This window comes from Capra hircus, chromosome 19 (assembly GCF_001704415.2).
Source record: "Capra hircus breed San Clemente chromosome 19, ASM170441v1, whole genome shotgun sequence".
Lineage (NCBI taxonomy): Eukaryota > Metazoa > Chordata > Mammalia > Artiodactyla > Bovidae > Capra > Capra hircus.
The window spans coordinates 48605471-48619540 of NC_030826.1; the positions used below are offsets into that span (position 1 = coordinate 48605471).

General features: G+C 38.0%; 1 protein-coding gene across 14 annotated transcripts in view; it reads right to left on the reverse strand.

The window, feature by feature from the left end:
- BPTF (bromodomain PHD finger transcription factor) overlaps nucleotides 1-14070 on the reverse strand; it is a 133372-nt gene that overhangs the window by 33498 nt on the left and 85804 nt on the right. For 8 of the 14 annotated variants that reach the window (XM_018065372.1, XM_018065368.1, XM_018065370.1 and 5 more), the window contains 6 exons: nucleotides 13035-13214; nucleotides 9533-11843; nucleotides 5159-5283; nucleotides 4279-4407; nucleotides 1957-2107; nucleotides 874-997 (listed from right to left, as the gene is read on the reverse strand). In XM_018065372.1, the coding sequence (XP_017920861.1) occupies nucleotides 874-997; nucleotides 1957-2107; nucleotides 4279-4407; nucleotides 5159-5283; nucleotides 9533-11843; nucleotides 13035-13214 (3020 nt within the window). The remainder of the gene's footprint in view (nucleotides 1-873; nucleotides 998-1956; nucleotides 2108-4278; nucleotides 4408-5158; nucleotides 5284-9532; nucleotides 11844-13034; nucleotides 13215-14070) is intronic. The other 6 variants (XM_018065376.1, XM_018065377.1, XM_018065375.1 and 3 more) reach the window with 1 other exon arrangement.

Here is a 14070-nt window from a genome sequence, read left to right on the forward strand (position 1 = left end):
AAAATGTAAGGAAATGAAGAATCTGATTTAGTATGTAATTTTTAATTTAGCTTTGTGTCACTAAGTTAATGGTATCTATTTTATCTATATCCTGAAAATTTATATATTCAAGTTTGGCTAAAAGCTTTTATATTACCTTCTTAACAATAATTAACAACAATCTTCTTAACAGTAATTATCTTTTATGCAAGTCCCTAAGTTGTCAGGCACAATTTGCTTTTTCATAGGCTACAGAGATTTTATAGATCAGAATTTTGCAGGAAAAAATTATCCTTAGAGGCTACTCATCAGGACTTTCCTAATGGTCCAGTGGTTAAGGCTCCGTGCTTCCACATGGAACTCTGCTCAATGTTATGTGGCAGCTTGGATGGGAGAGGGATTTGGGGGAGAATGGATACATGTATATGTACAGCTGAGTCCCTTCGCTGGTCACCTGAAACTACCATGATTGACAAACTATGCCTGTCTGTCAATCAGGCATACCCCAATACAAAATAAAAAGTTAAAAAAAAAAAAAAAAAAAAAAGACTGCTTCCACTGAAAGAGGTGAGGGTTCAACCCCTAGCTGGAAAACTAAGATCCTACCTGTCACATGACACGACACAGCCAGGAAAAAAAAAAGAAACTACTCATTGCAATATAACAAAGAAGAGCTTAGACTTCAAACAGTGTTCTTCAAATATATACACTTTTTGCAAAACCACAGCTTGGTATATCCACAGAATTACTTTCAAGTACTGAAATTAAGATACATATGTGAGATACACATAAAAACAAAACCACATAAACATATAATTACTGTGCTTTTAGCGTGCATGAATTTGGCTAAAAATGTCAATTCGTTGCCAGGTGGGACAGTACCAACTCCCCCACCTGCTGGGCAGCCAATCGCTGCTGTTTGAGGTGAGCCTCCATTTGGGCCTTGAAGTCCTCTGCCTTCTTCTGTTCACTAACCTTAGCCTGTTGCTCAACTGCTTGTGCCTTTTCTTTCTCCACTCTGCAGGGAAAGAAAGGAGGAATTTGTCAGAAACTACAGGCATACCTCAGAGATATTGTGGGTTTGGTTCCAGACCACTGCAATTACACAAATATAGCAGTAAAGTGAGTCCCATGAATTTTTTTGACTTCCCAGAGCATACAAGTGATATTTACACTATTACTGTAGCCTATTAAGTGTGCAAAAGCATTGTCTAAAAAAATGTACATACCTTAATTTAAAAAATACTTTGTTGTTAAAAAATGCTAATAATCACCTGAGCCTTCAGTGAGTACAGTGGTAACATCCAAGATCACTGATGGGGAGTGGGGACGGGGGTGGGGGTGAGGTTCAGGAGAGGGGAAATGTATGTATATACTTATGGCTGATTTGTGCTGTGGTAGGGCAGAAACCAACACAACGCTGTAACGCAATTATCCTTCAATTGAAAAAAAAAGATCACTGATCACAGATTATTATAAGAAATATAATAATAAAAAATTTTGAAATATTGTTAAGAATTACCAAAATGTGACCCAGAGACACAAAGTAAACAAATGGTATCAGGCAAATGGTGCCAACGGACTTGCTCAAGGTAGGGTGGCTACAAACCTTCAGTATGTAAAAACAAAAAACAAACAAAAAAAAGCAGTTATCTGCAAAGTGCAAGAAAAGGAGCAAGCCCGTACCCATCCTATCAGGCATCTGGAATCTAATACTAGGTGAAACCAGGCTAAATGTCACAAAAGTATAAAATTGTCTCAATTTAAAAATAAAACATTAAATCAAGGTAATTCACAACTGACAAGTGGATGATAACTCATAAAAATTAGGAAGAGGCCCTTAATAAACACCCAGCTAGAAAATCAAAATGTGGATCAAAGTTAGGACATACTGAATAAACTATTCAAGAAGTAATTCTTAAATTCTGAAGTGACAGAAATCTTCAATAGCTGATCACACGTAAGCCATTTCCTTACCTTTCGGCAAATGCCCTGATCTCCCATAATTCCAGCTCTTCCTCTGCCACCCAGGTTTCGATAATAACAGGGCCAGTTTGCTTGGGCGTTTCTGGTCTCTTTGGCCGCAACGCACTTGATCGAAGGCCTTTCCTCTGAGGTGTAGGTGTTTCTTTGGAAAAGAAACCAGAGTATTCTAAGCAATATAGCTTCTAAAATTATAGTGCTTCTGGCATCTTCTCTTATATGAAAAGCAGGGATTGGCAAAGTTTTCTTAAAGGGCCAGATGGTAAATACTTTATAGATTATTTTTTAGACTTTTAGACTGCATACTGACTATGCAGGCCAGATGGTCTCTGTTACAACTTCTCAACACTGCCTTTGTATCATAAAAAGAGCCAAAAACAACATACATGTGAGTGAGTAAGTGTGGCTGTGTTCCAATCAAACTTTACTAACAAAAGCAGATGGTGGGTCAAAGCTTATGGGTCGTCGTTTGCTGGCCCCTGATATAAAAGTCCTATGAGCCTTTACCCAGCCTGTTCCCTCTGCCTGCACACTATTCCTAGCTCCCTTCATCCTCATTTGACTGCTGCTTAATCATCCTTCAGACCACAGCATGGATACAAACTTCCTTCAAGAAGCACGGCACTTTCCTCCCAGGTGGGCTGCAGAGGTCTCTGACATGTGCAGCCCTGGCAATCTGTATTTCCCTATCACGGCACCGAGAAGAGGGACTGGAGAGTTGTTAATGGAAAGGGGGGACTGGAAACTATTAAGAATAGATATAATTTCCCATGATAAAGATTTTAAAAATAAAAAGTAAGGACAGACAAGCACTGAACCATCCCATATGCTCAGGAAAAAGAGAAGCAGCAGAATCACAGGCAAGCAACAGAAGGAAACTGAAACAGCAGCAGGAGCTGGGCTGTACAAAGTGATACAAGAAGAGTGATTTCAGAAGACTGGCAGTGGTTGCATGGACGGCTGAGGTCGAGACTGGTCAGGAGCACATTCTTTCATCTGTGTGCCTCTGCCTATCAGTGCTCCAGGACAGCCCTGCTTTAATTCTACTAGTATTTCATCATCTTTTAGGACAGGTACCCTCTTTGTTGGTACTCTTTTCAAAAAAGGCATTCCTATTTATTCCCCAAGATGAGCTTTTGACTTAATTCAATCAAGCTTCAAAAAATTAAATTTATACATTTGGGGACAATTAACTTCTATAAAATAGTAAGTTTCTATCTATAGACAACACTTTCTTTTTACACATTTCTTAACAGATTTTTCCCTAAGCACTTTTACTATACATATAAAATAAAATTATTGATTTTTGTCTAATTATAGATCTTTAATCTGGACACCTTACTGCACTCTTTTTAGTATTAATAGTTTTGATTTTCAAGTACAGTACTATCATACCTTTTGCTTCCTTGAGAATAGGGCTGGATGCCATTCTTCTATATATTTGCCACCTAGTACCTATCATGTAGCTGTCCGTGTTTCCTGGGTAGCTCTTTATGCCTGTTAGGTTATTTCTATATTGAGCACTTAGGTATGACCCAAGAGCTTGAACCCTTGAGTCAATACATCTTCAATGACCACTTACGTGTCAGATTCTGCAGCAGGCTCCAGGACTACAACCAGACAGACTTGAAGGCTTGAGTCTTGGAGCTGATGGTCTGGTGTCAACCACTGCCCCACATCTTAATTGTAAGAGGTATTTGTACCCTTCCTCTGCTGGGCACTGTTGATTGTGGACATCACAGTGCCCAGGGGAATCTTGCTATATTTATTACTTAAATATCATTTTAAAAACGAAACTGTCTGTGATGAAAAAGTACTGCTTTCAAAAGCTGAATGAAGAGTTAAACCAACACTGCAGGGGAGAAACAGAGATCCAACATAGAGAACAGAATTATGGACACAGCTGGGGAAGGAGAGGGTGGGATGAATTGAGAGAGTCGCACTGAGATATTTACACTATCACGTGTCAAACAGACAGCTAATGGCAAGCTGCTGGGTAGCACAGGGAGCTCAGCCTGATGCTTTGTGGCAACCTAGAGGGGGGATGGGGAGGGAGGGAGCGTCAAGAGGGAGGGAATGTGTGTATACCTATGTCTGATTCATGCTGACATACAGCAGAAACCAAGACAACATTGTACAGCAATTGTCCTCCAACTAAAAATAAATTTTTGTTAAAAAGGCATTTTAAGGTGCCTCCCACAAGTACCTATGGACGATGAACTATTAAAAAGTTAAAGAAATAATTATAATTAAATTTCAATTCATAAAAGATATGGATAACAGGTGAATAATAATAGAATTCTTTCTACTCCTTACCTTTTGGTGCTTCTGGAACTCCAATGGGGCAAATGATTTTCCTGATACAATATTCAGATCGAATGCCATAAGGACCAACATCTCGCCTCTTAATTATTTCTGTTGTTGTGATTTCAGTTTCTGATGTTTCTATGGCAATTTGATTCACACAGTATTAATAACCACCCAAAATATTCAAAGAATAAAAAAATACAACATCTGGTGCTTTAAAAAAGACACACATGGACTAAACCTCTGGAAACATTTGCTTAATGAAGAGCTGCAGCACCATCACCGGATTGCAACAATATTGAGTGTCCTCCTCACTGAAAATTTCTAAGCTGAGCAAATTGCTGTTTGGGGACAACTTAGTTCCTAGTGGCAAAATTCAGTCAAAATAATTAAAACCCAAGGAAAGCAGCAGCAAGCACAGGGTTCCAGGTGTCCCAGTGTATGGTAAGAAATAACTTCTAAAACTTCACACTGGTTCACACATTAGTGATTCATCTTATAATCCAAACCCTTCCCCTACCCCCAAGATTTTAGAGCATATGCTGCCAAACTTTACCAAAGCTGCGTTTTTAAAATGGGCTTCCCAGGTGCCTCAGTGGTTAAGTGCTGGCCAATGCAGGAGATGCAGGCTTGATCCCTGAGTTGGGAATATACCCTGGAGAAGGAAACGGCAACCCACTCCAGTATTCTTGCCTGGGAAGTGCCATGGAGAGGGGAGCCTTGTGGGCTACCGTCCATGGGGTCACAAAGAGCTGGACATGATTGAGCAAACTGAGCACATTTTTAAAATACTAGCACTATCTTTTAATAAATAACAGATATGCTTACAATGAACTATCAGGAGATTTTCTCTTTTAAACTTAAATTAGAAAATAAAAAAACCCCTTACCTGTCCGTGTGGTCCCTCCTCCTGGAGGAGCCTTAGCTGCCATGTCATCCCATCTCAGACTTGCCCACAGTAACCGCAACATAAGACTCACTCCAGCTAAGGACTTCACAGTCTGAAGTCTATACCTGAAAGAAAAACCCAGAAAAACCATGTATGTATATAAACACACATACACACTCTGTATTGAATGGCAGGACTGCTTTTTGTCCTCATTGTGACTTCAATATTTATAATATGGCTTTGTAAGTGCTTTGGTTATTATGTGTCCCTTAAGAAAAGAACTTTTTTATTCCCAAGCATAACATGCATCTAACAATTTTAAAAGGGGCTGCAGTCACCTCAAATGCCACATAAATTTGTAAAACAAGAACATTTCATTGTAAGATTGATATGGCAATAATTTACACAGATTTTACAAATTTAGCCTAGTTCTAAAATATGTGTTAGAAAAATTATGAGAAAATAAATATGAATAAATAAATAATGTCACAGTGTGATAAGTGATCTGAAGGATAAAATCTTAACTGACTGAGTTTTGCTGAAACAAATCTGAAAATGTTTAATTTTCTCAACAAGCAAAACAAAAACAAAAAGACCTCATAAATCCAACAAGAGCTTTCCAGATGGACTGAAATTTTGTATTCAAATGGTGGTTCTGCAAAACATGGAACAACTGGATGGTAAATACTGCTAAAACTAGTATCACTTTAGCAACATTAGTATAGTTTTGGAATTCTTTGATACAATGAATAATAAAAAAGACATTACTGTATTAATTACTAGTCAGGAGACAAGGGAATCTCTGTGTCCAGGTTTCTCCTAAGCACTATATACAAAGTTATTGAACTTTTTAGATATTATTTTAAAAATAGTATTAAAAATGCGTTCCAAAGTGAATTTACAACTCTACTGAGTATCATGTCTTAAAAATAGAATATTTTAAAGCAGCTCTAGGCTGTCAATTCTCTATTAGCGGTTTTGTATAATTAAGTATTTAACTGACATTTCCACATACTGAAATGAATACCGTGATTGTACTGTAGAGAACTATGAAACGAAATTAATTTCCTCCTCTAATGGAAGTACAGGTAAATCTTAAAACAATTTGTATTTGAAAAACAATGCTTTCCATTCTTAACGTTAAGTTAGAAGAATGAACAATGTGAGAAAAAAACGCTCTAGCCAAAAAGTTGCTGCCCCTTCTTAACTTCCCCTCTCCACCTATAATACTATTATTTTCTTCCCTGTACTATCAGCGTGTGAACCCTCTGACTTGTACAGACAGTTCTTAAATTAGAGGGCAAATGTTAAGTAGTGCAGGGTAGGCGAGGGGGAGCGTGTCCCTTTCAGACCACAGCCCCTATAGAGATGCCTAGGGAACTTTGGACTCATGGGAGCAATCAAATATTTATTTGGAGGTTTTTCTCCTTCTCTCTCTTCTTCCTCTGCTCACTCTCAAAAAATAACTTGAAAGTATCTCTGGTTTTACAATGGAAACACCACAAGGTGGGGAACACATCCATGCATTAGAGCCTGTTCATTCATTTATTCATCCAAAAACACTTGAGTGTCATCTATGTGTTCAACTAAGTAAAAGGAGCTGGGAACACAGATGAATTTTAATCTCTTCCTACATTACACAGGAGCTGTTAACAGAGGAAAGCACAAGGAAGCAGTTATCCGATTTGGCTCAGGGATGGGGATGAGAGCTTTGCTGGAGTCTCAAAGACAAGGGTGTGGGGGGCTGACCAAAGGCAAGGGGGCAAACATGTGCTTAGGAGGAAGGTGTATGAGGGCTCACACTTCTTCATCACACCACATCTGGTGTGCTAGGACTGGAGGGAAGGGGTGTGGAGGTGTAGCAAGAGACGGAGCTGGCATGAGAGAGGAAGGCGGAAGCCAGAATGTGCTACACCAAACAGAAGAATTAAAGGACATCAGAGACCATCTATAAGGAGATCTCTAACATGTACACAGTTCTGCACAGGCTGTAAAGGGGCATACAGGTGACACTGTCCCCCTCTCAGCCCTGCAGTACTTAACACATCCTCTTGATTTGTTTATTAAGTTTTTCGGCCACACTGCGCAGCACGAGGGATCTTAGTTCCCTGACCAGGGATGGAACCCATGTCCCCTGCAGTGCAAATGCAGAGTCTTAACCACTGAACCACCAGAAGTCCCAACACACCTGCCTGCTCAGCTTAGTCAGAATAATCACAGGATAGATCTGTGTTTTAGAAGGATCCTTCTAATAGCACTATGGGTTCTAAGTGATTATGATACACAGAATCAGGGCCTGGGGAAAAGAGAATATGGGAATGGACAGTGTAGAGGGAAAAAAAAAAAAGGCCCTATTGAGTCAATGAGACAAATTTCATTTTTTCAATATTGCTCAGCCTTAACATTAAATTTAATAAAGATCAAACATGTGTGCCTTTGGCATTCTTAGCTCCTACTCTAAGCATCAGACATATTTTTATTCAAGTGTGAGTAGAAAAATGCATTTCACATGCATGGTTTTTATAGCAATATATATTTTTTTAAATGCATTCTGAAGTCAAAAATAATTACATTTTTACCCATGCCTCTGTTAGGTAGAAGGGATTATGGTTCTCTCAGCCTCAGCAAATTAAGACATTAGCGTATACCTGAAGGCAATACCTGTTTCAAATGTACAGGAAGGTATTTCCATCTCATTTGAGAAATGAACTAAACAGATACAAACTGTGCCCCCAGTGCATATTAAAACATAACAGTACAAGGCTTCTGACACCCAACCGTGCAGAGAAGGGCCCTGGGCAACATGGGAACAGAACTGGTTCAGAGGACAGTGCTTCCCAGTCAAGCCTACCTTCCATTTCAGAACAGAAAAGAGCAGAAAGGCCGGCCTCCACAAGTGCCAGGTCACTTTAATTAAAGTATTTGTACATAGTAACTTTTCCAGTGGGAAAGAAGTTACCTGCAGGACAGTCAAGGATACATTTGGGGACCGCTCTCAATGAAGAAAGCAGAAAAGTGCAGAGTAATCCTACAAATCCATGAACTGTAATGAAGAGTTCCTTGATTCCCTGCAGGATTCTGCAAATCCTTCATTGCAGGCCCTGCAGAGAAATTGTACTTTTCAGCTGTCTCTATTGAATGTGTAATGGAGTGATGATATTTAATTCAAATCAAAAGATGAGTTATTAAAAAACTTGGTCAAACCAACTATGACTGGTCATATTAATTCCTTCATAGAGAGTATTCATTACAGTCTTTTTTTTTTTAAATGCTAACTGTAATATAAAGAAAACCAAAAAAGTATGATTTCAACTTAAAGAAACCATATTAAAGACACAAAGACATGAAGCCTAAAGTGAAATGGAGTCTGCTAAGGAGCTTGCTGATGTCATGAACTTCAGGATCTTAGGCGAAAACTAACTGCAAATAAGACCGTTCCCGGTTTCTGCGCCTGTCCCACAGAACTTGTTTCTGATGTTCATGTTCCATCCTTTTCAGATGTAAAAGTGAAGAGATAAAAAGACAAGGCCATGGAAAAGGACAAAGCAAGGGGCAAATATGCGAAATGTGATACAACAGATAAAGGACTGGACTGAGATTCAGGAAAACCAGGCACTGCTCCTAACTCCCTCTGTGGCCAGAGGCAAGTTACTACGCGTTGAAAAAAAGATAACGAATTTCTAAGATCCTTCCCCAATTTAAAACTACATGATTTTACAACTGCCAACTCTTTGTACTTATGACTCATCCCCAAAGCTTAATGCCCAGAAAATTTTAAATTAAGACTATTTCTGGGTTTAAATAAACTCTCTAAGGAATCTCAGATTACCTTTCCTCACAAAAATAACAGAGAACTCCAAAACAAATGTTTACATTGCAAATAAGTTACATTCAGGAAGATTTCTACGTTATGATGAACCTTGTGTGAGTCATAGGCATGTCTCCTATGTCTTCTGTTTTTATGAATTACCTAATAGAAATATTCAATAAAATACAAACATTCCAGAAAGTTGATGAGTATCTAATTCTGTGATTATTTCATTCCCAAAGCAAACACATGGCAATATCTGGAAGGTTAGACCACAAAAACAACTATGTTTGACACATTTCTTGTGCCTTATGAAAAGTGAAGTTGAGTTTCATTTTAAAAGATTCCCTTACATTTTCAGTCTTTAAACATTCTTTTTCCCTAAGCAAGCTTTAGTACCTACCAGCTGGCCGAGTTAAAAACTCTGTATCTTATTTCCATTACTAACATGCCCATTAAATATATATTTCCCTGTCTTGTTTCTATTATCTCATAAATGAGATATTCTTATTAGACAATTTTTCAAAAACGTTCTCCCTCCCCCAAAGGCATTTAAAAGTACATACCTCCAAGTGATACCAAAGGTTGGTCTAGGAGAAGGATATGGCCATATATCCAAGGCAGGTTTTGCATTGTAATTAAAATAAGGGACTTCTCGGATTCCTCCTTTTCTGGCCAATTTTTTTAGGTCATCATTGGGCAAAACAAATATGCTCTTCTTGCTGCTCTTGGTGATAAACTTTCTGTACGACGGCAGAGCTGTACCTGAACGAGTCTTTTTGGGTCTTGAAAACTTCATGAGTTTCACTTTGTCTCTTGTGGAATATTCTTTGCTCACGGTCATAGATGTGACCAGAGTGCCTCCGGCGGTGGTCAGCGAGTCTGTCACGGTTGTGGTGACCACAGTTTTGCTCTGCTCCTTCACAGAGATGATGTCCACGTCGCTGCCTGCAGAGGGCGTGGAAAGCTTGGTCACTGTTGTAGTGGTGGTTGTGACGGTGGACTTGGCACAATTTTCCGTGGCAGAGACCACGGTCTGCTTATCCCCCTTTGCTACCTTAATTACGGTTTTTGATTCTGTGGCCACTGTGGATGTCATGGTGGTGACTTCTGTGATGACCGTTTTTCTTTTAGGTTCTCCATTGACATTTTCATCTTTGTTGGTGGGGAGGCCATTTTCATCAATAAAATCATTACTGAGGTTAGATTCCTCTCCAGAAGTAACAGGGGACGAAGTAACTTTCTTAACTTTGGAGGTGTCAATTTCCATATCTTCTACCTGATTGGATGAACTGCCTTCTGGACAAGACGGCAGAGGCATGGTGGCCTGGGCACTCTCAGACTCTCTGGTTGATGGCAGTGTCTCCAGGCTACCATGGTAGCCACCTTCAGCATCCGAAGACCTCAGTAAACGTGATTTTGTTTCCAAGTTGTTTTTTTCATTAAAATCTTCCATAATGACATCACCATTCATGAATGGCTTTACAGTAGATTCTTTAACAGTCAAAGGCTTGATATCATTTTCAGGAATAATTTTATTTATATTATTAACCTTTGGTTCAATGTCCCCACTTCCTATTTTACTCTCAGAGATGTCTCTCAAGCATTCACCTTTCAAATATACTTTAGCTTTATTATCTTTTCCATTTATTTGAAAGGTACTTGCTTTCTGTCCTTTTTTTTCAGACTCTCGGTTTTCATTATTCTTTTTATCAGTGACACTTTTCAGGCTGTTTTGATCGATACACTTATTAAGTGGTCTCTCCTCTAATTTCTGATCTTGACTTGGCTTTCTACCATTTGCGTCATTTACCTTACCCTGCAGCCTGTCATCACAGCTTCCAGTAGTCTTATCTGAAACAAATTCACGTTTCAGTGGTTCAAAGCCTTCACTAGCTTGTTCTTGAGTTATTAACTGTTCAGAAATACTCTCATTGCTATTTTGAACAATCATATCTTCTTCACTGCTGTCCTGAACAGACATAGTATCAGAACTATTTTCCAAAGTGCTATTATATTCAGAGTCACATCCCAGTTTTCCTTCAAAGACTATTGCTTTTGACAGAGACGGGATATCTCTATCATCAGTACTTTTAGGTACTGATGGAAGCAAAGGGCTCTGGGAGGGACACACAGTGGTGTCATTATCTTCCTGTATGAATGGTTTTCTGTTCTTATAGATCAAAGTGCCAATTTCATCTGCGCTGGCTAGTTTAGAGTCATCAATGAGAAAATCAGTTCCTTTTGTTTTAATCTTACTGGGCTCCTGGCCTTCATTGGCAGGGTCAGAGAGACCCTCATCCATGTCATTTTGAACAGAATTTTGTTTTTGACAGTGTGTCTCTGCGCTCTGAATGGAGACATCCTCTAACATTTGATCTTTTGAATAAAGTTTGTTTGCTGTATGATCAGGGTCACTGATTCCAAGAATTGAGGAATCACTCTGTGAACATCCCTGAATTGAGTCTTCGGATTTATCGTTACTTGAGTTAGAGCTCTGTTCTTGTGTAAGCAAGTCACTCTGACATCCTTCTTTTACTTTCGTTATGACTGGTGACTCAGACAGACTTTTCACAGAACTTGTAGGGGTCTTTCCCGAACCTTTAATCCCACCCTCCAACTTCATTTTTTCGTGGCGTTGTTTTTCTTCCAGTGTAAACTGTTTAATTCTCCTTTCCAGAAGTCCATCTAGTTTGGATGATTTGATTTTCTTTTTATAACTAGTCCTTAGATGAAAACCCTCACTGACATTAACCACATCTACTTGAGAGCTTTCCTGACAATTTACATGGGACTCTGTTTTCATATCATCATCTATTTCCATCGGTTCTTCTTTAAAGGATTTATCATTGTCAGAATCTAAAACTTCTTTTACATCTGTGAAACAAAGACATTGATATAAATGTAGTTTTTAGTCTGAAATGTGGAATTCATAATATTTTTATTTTAAAAAAATACCAGTTTTTCTTACTTTTACTTAAATCATAACTATAAATAGCTATATATTTTTTCTTTTTTTAAAAAATTTTATTTTTACTTTATTTTACTTTACAATACTATATTGGTTTTGCCATACATTGACATGAATCCACCACGGGTGTACATGTGATCCCAAACATGAACCCTAAATAGCTATATATTTAAAAGTTCCTGATATGATTAAAATAGGTCAATGGACAGGGCTAAACTTTATAAAGTTTAAAAACCACATACATACCAAATATTTAAATATTCTGATTCTCAGTATCTAAAAATGATGGAATGTCACAGTGAAAAATTAGTACGTGATATCTATTGCATGTACCAGTACCTTCACGTAAGATTTCATTTATTTTAGGCTTATAATACATCTTAAGGTTTATGCATTATCTAACTCATCTAGTTTTTAAAAAACAACTGTTTACAAAAGACAAGGTAAGTTCCTCAAAAGGCTGAACACAGAGTTATCTTTGATTCAGCAATTCCACCCCTACATATTTACCCAAGATAAATGAAAACGCACGTCTACAGAAGAACTTCTATACAAATGTTCTTATTACCATTATTCTTAACAGCGAAAAAGAAACAACCCAGATGTTCATCAACTGATGAATGGATAAACAAAACATGACATATTCATACAACAGAATATTACTTGTAAATAAAAAGAAATGAACTACTGATATTAATATATGCCACAACATGGAAGAACTCTGAAAATAAGCTAAGTGAAAGAAGCCAGACACAAAGGACCACATACTACCTGATTCCATTTATATGGAATGTCCAAAACAGGCAAATCCATAAAGACAGAAAGCAGACTTGGATTTAGGGGAAGATAGAGGACCAACTGCTGGTGGATATGAGGTTTTTGTTTGGGGTGATGAGAATGCTCTAAAATTGAGCGTGGTGACTGCTGAACAATTCTGTGAACTGTACACTCTGAGTGGATGAATTATATGGCATATGAATCATGTTTCAATAATGCTGTTATCGAAAAGAGACAAAGCAGTACCTTTCCTGCTGTGCCAACTAGATCCAGTGCTTTCTTATCACCCCCAGGTGCCCTCCACACTTGACTCTCCTTACCTTGATCCTTCTTCTCAGTAACCTTTGAAATGTCCATTTCACTTTGGTCTGCTCCTTTTGCAGCATCAGAGTCTTTTACCTCGCCTTTCTCAGAATCAGGCTCTGTTTTTATCTTTTTAGGGCTTCGCGGACTTTTCCTTCTATCCGATTCATCCATATTTTCATCCATGTTATTTTTAACTAAAAAGAACCAAGTACATAGTAATTACAAGTATGTCAAATATTAGCAATTACTTTAAAACACCTAGTTTAGTGGAAATTATGAAGTATATTCCAGCAATGTATACCTTATTTTTAATTCACAAAACAAAAATTGAATATACTATATACTTTCTTATATGCTCAGCTGACTTAAACCATAGAAGTAAAGACTACACTTTAGACACGCTTAAGGAATCTTCACCTAGGAGACTGTTTCACCCTCTTCACTGACCCCAGAAAGTCTCCATGAGCGGTTTCGAACATAGTTTGTATCACAGAACCATATTAGAACTGGATAAAGCTATGATTCCCTATCTAGGAAAAAAGTACATACAGAAGCTTTTGTTAATAAATTTCAATGGATTCTTAGATGGAATTGAAGTTTATCTATGGACTTCCAGGTTAAGAATATTTAAGTCTGTGTCACTGAAAAGAGAAAAAAAACCAAATGCAAAGTGTGGCCTTGTTTGGATCTGATTTACCACTAGTTTTTTCCCCTGCTAGCAACTAATTAGGGAGGAAAAGACTCAAAAGATGCTCCAAGACCAACATGGTACCTGCTGGATAAAGGCCCAGCATTAAGACAATAGAAAACCCCATGCTAAGGAAAGTGGATACAAAAGAAATTTACAAAAGCCTAAATGTTTTGTATATCGATAATCTGGATTTTATTACATAGGACAAAGCAGGTCAGACACAATTAAAAGCTCTCCATAATTCTAAGTGCTACACAGTAACTAGCGCATGAAATGATAATAAAAAGTTAATCTTTTGGAATTTATTATAATGGACATTTAGCTTGAATATAATCAGATAAGTAACTAAATACTTAATA